General features: G+C 34.3%; 1 protein-coding gene across 1 annotated transcript; it reads left to right on the plus strand.

Annotated features, from left to right (window-relative positions):
* Positions 1 to 1,308: 1,308 nt before the first annotated feature.
* LOC131033527 (phospholipase A1-Igamma3, chloroplastic-like) lies at positions 1,309 to 3,674 on the plus strand. Its single transcript, XM_057964762.2, has one exon. The coding sequence runs from the start codon at positions 2,066 to 2,068 to the stop codon at positions 3,407 to 3,409; it is 1,344 nt and encodes a 447-aa protein (XP_057820745.2). The 5' UTR covers positions 1,309 to 2,065; the 3' UTR covers positions 3,410 to 3,674.
* The last annotated feature ends 2,603 nt before the right edge of the window (positions 3,675 to 6,277 follow it).

Here is a 6,277-nt window from a genome sequence, read left to right on the forward strand (position 1 = left end):
CTCTCATGAGAATGAATGGTACACTTAGCACTCATTGCATCTAGATGATGGCCACAAAGGTGAAGCATTGGTCCTCCCTGGAGGGTTAGTCATCTTAGTACTACTCCAACTCGAGCGTGCTTAACCATGAAGTTTCCTCCAAGGTTAAACCCACTCAATTTGCAACCCCATTTGCAAAACCTTCAGCAAGTGTCGTGCCTTATGAACCATTCATTATAGAGCCCCTTTACCCCATCAAGTAATAAGTAGGAGACATTTTCCACAAAAAATCAAATTGTGATATTGCTATCAAGATTCAACTGTGTAGTTTTCGAGTCAAACTCATTGACCCATGATTCATGAATAGTTATTCACAAGAACCCATCTCTCATGAGAATGAATGGTACACTTAGCACTCATTGCATCTAGGTGATGTTCACAGAGGTGAAGCATATCTACCCCTGCACGTCGGTACCGACAGCTCACTACAGTATTATCATTCCAATAAGACTATAATAATTAATACTGAAAATTTGAATTACATTAAATAGTCAAAAATGCCTTCAACCAGTAGCTTTCATCATGAAGCTTCACGGGAATTTGTCGTACTTTGTATTTTACTGTTATACGCAATTGCAGGCGTGTCGACAAGGATAGGATTGTCACGGCCGTGAATGAGCGGACAAAGTAACGAAGCCCACGACATGCACGGCTTTGACAAATACAAGAGAAGTTGCAAATGGAATTCCTACCTTTATTCACCTGGTCATTTCACGAATGCAAATCCATAGAAGATGCGTAGCATAACATCAAACATGAGATAAAATCCTTTTGTTTTGGATTTGAGTCATAAAAATATATTGGACAAATCTGTTTTTAATTTCTTAAGAGAAAAGGATAAAAAGAAGCGATCTGATTGCATTTGCATAACAAGAACATATAATGGCTTCAAAACATGCATTTACTAGAAAATAAGTGAAGCATAAGCCCAATATCTATGGTATGTTAAAGATTTTTTTAACATGTTATGGAGCTTTGCTGGTTTTTTCTGTATTTATCGGTCAGTTTTAAATCACACAGTAAGCAATTTATTAAGTCTAGAGAATATCAATCAATTCTGAATATTTAATATTTTTAAATCTAAAAATTAAAACTTAATGTGTGTGATTTAAGCCGTCTGATATTTGTTTTATCTGATTATATTGGGAAATTATAGGATCATACTTTTTCCAACGAAGACTATCCTAATCTCAATTTACTATTTGAAAGCTTCTTCATGTCAAAAGTCTTCAGCCCACCCCTTTGTTCTCCTTTCTGTGGTAAGGTGTGAATCCTTCAAACATTGCTTTTGATTTTATCCTCATGTTAAACTGCTATGAAATGGATTTGTTCTTTCCTACCTGCACTTTTCTACTTTCCTTGGTCTTGGAAAGCAACTTTCTTTTTAGAATCCTCCGGTGCTCACAACACAATATCCAGATCATTCCATCTCACCATAATCAAAAAAATTTGAAAACTCAGATGTTTGGCTACTCTATCAGATTCTTTTTCTTCCCACGGGATCGAAATAGATGAGCATATGTTCTTTGATGAGTTTTAATGCTGCCCAGCCTGCTGTAGCATTTTAGTGGGCACCTACAACTGGTTGTTGTAATTTGCTATTTTTTCCTTCTGAACTGACCATGTAATATTTTTTTCTTCTAGGGATTGCCTAATTGGAACTCATCACATAAGATAACCTAGGAATGTTCTCCTTTATTAACAGCCAATACTTTTTAAGTTTTAGTGTTCCAAATATTTGTGGTGGACAAAGTAAACGAGGCCAAGTCAAGGAAATGCCAAGTCAAGGGAACGCCTCACGAATGCCATCAAATTCTTCTATCATCCCATCCCATTCTCTATTTATATCCACTGCCCTGAAACTTTTGAAACGAAGCAAATTTGTGAATCAGGCCATCAAACAGAAATTTCAGTATTAACCAGATAGCAAGAGATTTCAGATTTCAGTATTAACCAGAAAGTAGAAGTTTTTATTTTATTTTCCTCCAGAGCTGCAAGTGTTCTAACAAGTGTAAGTATCGAGAGTATGGCAACATCTCGATTAGTTTTAGGCAATTGGAAGGAGGCAAATGAAAAAACTAATGGCGAAGTTGTAGACAAACCAAACCAATTAAAGGTTTCTGATATGTGGCGAGATATCCAGGGTGCCAACCATTGGAATGGCTTGCTCGATCCCATTAACCCACTTCTCAAAGCAGATATACTCAGATATGGTGATTTTGCACAGCAATGCTACGATTCATTTGACAATATGCGCTCTTCCACATACTATGGGAATTGTAAGCGCAGCAAAAGCTCACTCGCCCAGAGACTGGAGTTTATAAATTGTGGGCGTGGATATCAAGTTACAAAATATATATACGCCAATACGAGTCTTTTGGACTCCATTTTTGGCGAGGAATCAAGTGAAGGCGTTGCCTGGATAGGTTATATTGCAGTTTGCACTGACCCAGATGAGATAAAGAGATTGGGAAGACGTGACATAGTTGTTGCATGGAGAGGCACGCAAACTCCGTTTGAATGGATGCAAAATCTCAGAGACATATTGGTTCCTGTTATGGCATCAAAGGCTACAACATGGTCCAACATCCAAACCGGTTCAAATCCAGATGTCAGGATAGAGAAGGGTTTTCTCAGTTGTTATACGTCCACCGACGACGACTCTGTTAGATGCAAGATTAGTGCAAGGGACACTGTAGTGGGTGAGATAACCAGATTAGTGAAGGAATACAAGGAGAAAGAAGAAGATTTGAGCATAACATTTACCGGACATAGCTTGGGAGCTGCACTGGCAACCCTCAGCGCATATGACATAAAACAAATCATGGTGAGTGAATATGGTGTGACCTCAATTCCCGTCACAGTGTTTTCCTTCGCGTCTCCGCGGGTAGGAAATCTGGCTTTTGCCCAACATATTGAAGAAATTGGAGTCAAAGTGCTGCGTGTGGTAAACCACAAGGACTTGGTTCCAAAAGTTCCAGGGGTTTTTTTCAATGAAAAATTGGGATGGCTGACAAGGCTTCTGCACTGGCTTCCCTGGGCATATGTTCATGTGGGAGTAGAGATTAGTATAGATAGCAGCAGGTCGCCTTTCCTGAAGTACATGCATAATCCTGCAAACTTCCACAACTTGGAGGTTTATTTGCACGCACTTGATGGCTTTCAAGGAAATAACAAGCTACCCTTTAAGCCATCGGGAAGAGATCCAGCTCTGGTTAACAAATACTCTGACTTACTGATTGAAAGCCTCCAAATACCTTCTAACTGGTGGGAAAAGAGAAATAAAGAAGTGGTGAAACGCATAGATGGCATATTGGTCTACTCTCCTACAACTCCAACCCCTGTTCCTCTTCCGGACGTTCCCCTCTAATCTAATCATTCCATTTCTACTACAGAGAATCCCAGCTCCGCGAGAGCTACAGTTATTCGGGATACAACATTTGAATCTCTATTATCCATGTTTTCATTGTTAAAAACTCGTATGATTTTATGAGGTTAATGCTGGATAAGTTATGCTGCCTCATGATATAGAGCATTGTTTACAGCAGTTTTCAGATTTACTTCAGATACTATTTATTAATAAATTAGGTCAGCAGACATCAGACACTGCTTTCTGAAATCAGGCTTTTCATATATATTATTTTGGCTTTAAAAGGAGGTTTGAAGTACAGTTTCAATTTTTTTAAAGGATGTCTGAAAGTTTTATAATAGTGATGTAATTAGCTAGATGATAAAAGAAGTGAATATTGGACAATCTATTTGATTAATAAGAACATAGAATAGCTTCAAAACATCTACAAATACTATTAAAAAAATTAGAAGCATCTTCATTTAATTTAATTTAAGTGAAGATCATTTTAAAATCTTTTTAGATTATATACTTAATTTTATTATTTGCTAGTTGTTTTTTATCATCTTATATGTAAGCTGATCACATGGAAACTTATAAGTTAATAATATTTTGACATTTTTTCTATGTTATCATGTTCATTTTTGTATCTTATAGTTAATAGAAAACTATTCTAATGTTAATCAAATTGACAAGATCTATTTTACTATAAAATTAATGAGAAGGTTAAAATGTGTATGTAAAATTTGAACAAGATATAAGATAAAATTAAAGAAGCCCTCTTGTTATCAATTGGTGCCTCATACATTGACAACAAACATTCAACATTTACCTTTTCTTTAATCTTCATTTTGAAATAAACATCAAAATCATATTTGGTTTGTTATTCATAAGGCGTTTTACTATAACAATGGCCCATTTAGATCATTAACCACCATGACTTAGTGACAAGGACATAATTCATTTGACAAAACAGATTGACATACTATGGAAATTATGATGTAACAAAAGTTCACTTGTCAAGAGACTAGAATTCCAAAATTGTGGTAATGGCTAGATCGAGTTATAAAATATACATACACCAATAAGTCTAAATTTTGGTTGTCACTTCCAAAATATAAAATCTATTGCACATTTTTTAGTAATGATTTTTAAGAGCTACTACCTAAGATTGAGCATTCATTACTTGCATCTTCAGCTTCACATTACTTCTTATTTTCTCTTTAATTTTTTTGAAAATGATAGCTATAAAATAACATTGAAGAAAATACTATGTATAAACATTTTTGTAAGTAAAAAGATATCAGAATTACATTTTTTCATTAACACATACTATATATATCTATGAAAAATTGTGTAATCTTATTTATAAACAATACAATGAAAATTTATATTTTTAACCTTAAACTTTAATAAAATTCAATGATAAATTAAAATTATAAAATAAAAACAAAACTAAATATTTTGTTTACTAAAACAAAGACTGCCTACAAATAACTCAAATGAATCTATACCTTATGGGTCAATACGCATGCCTTCACTATAAATATTATCATTTCAGTAAGACAATATTTTAGCTATACTTAATTGGAGACGTGTATTAGTCCTGACCATTATGAATAAGCGAACATGAACTTTGTCATTTAAAAAAAAAACAAATCTTGTGGTGGACAAAATATCACAGCCCACGACGTGCACGGCAAATCAAATAACGTGGTTTGACAAATACATGAGAAGTTGCAAATGGAACGCCTATCTTTATTAACCTAATCATCTCTTGAATGTTTGGTTGGAATGCCGTTAACCTAATCATCTCTTGAATGTTTGGTTGGAATGCCGTGAATCAAATGTAAGCATTGAGAATATGGCAATTCTACAATGCATTTGACAATATACCAATATGAATGTTTTGAACTCTATATTTGGGGAGGAATCAAATCAAGATATTGATTCGATGGTTTTTGTTAGGGTTTGAATGTTTTGAACTCTATATTATGTGAATAATGTCTAGATGTTATGATTATTACATAAATCATCTATGTTCATGATTGATCATTATGTTTTGATTATTATTCATGAAATATAAGTTAATAAATTAGACTTAAAATCATAATTTGATATGCTATAAAAAAAAATTCAATATCAATGGATGAATAAAACTTTCTTTTTAATTGATGGCTAATGAAGCAAAACACATGCTGAATATTTTGCAAATGAGGTAGCAAGCTAAATGAGTTTGAACTTGCGAGAAACCTCATGGTTAAGTGTACTTGAGATAGAGTAGTATTGAGTTGGGAAACCTTCTGAAAAGACTTAATACTTCATCCTTATACGAATCACCAAGATGAATGTCAACTATATTTTCATGAGAGATAGGTTCATGTGAACCACAACTTGTGATAGATGGATGAATGAGTTTGAATATATATATATTTTTACTTCAATCCTAACATAAATATAACACTTTGACATGCTACAAAGAATATCTACTAGTTTTGGATGGACGAGCTAGAAGGGCTAGATATAATGGATTGATGGGTTATAGTGCTATGTAGGATTAATCTTAGGGGATGCTCCATGGCTAAGAGTGCTTGATGAGGAGTACTGATATGAGTGATCTCCCTAGAAATATTAATTCTCCACCCCTTTGAGCATCACATAGATGTAATAATTTTTTAAGTGAACCATTAATGCTCATGTGGGTTGGGTTTCTTAGAAACACTACTCATGCTTTATATAGATCCATGGTTCTGAATAGAAGATAATCTAATTCAATCCTAATAAAAATATCACAATTTGGGATGCTGAATACCTCCTAGTTTTGAAGGGATGAGCAAAAGGGGATCTATAATGAATGAATCATAAGACACTGCAACACTAGTTTAAGAT

The sequence above is a fragment of the Cryptomeria japonica genome, chromosome 9 (genome assembly GCF_030272615.1).
Source record: "Cryptomeria japonica chromosome 9, Sugi_1.0, whole genome shotgun sequence".
NCBI classification, from domain to species: Eukaryota; Viridiplantae; Streptophyta; class Pinopsida; order Cupressales; family Cupressaceae; genus Cryptomeria; species Cryptomeria japonica.

What these genes read in the sequence shown, in the direction of transcription:
- LOC131033527 (XM_057964762.2), top strand. Translation starts at nt 2,066, where the DNA reads ATGGCAACATCTCGATTAGTTTTAGGCAATTGGAAGGAGGCAAATGAA.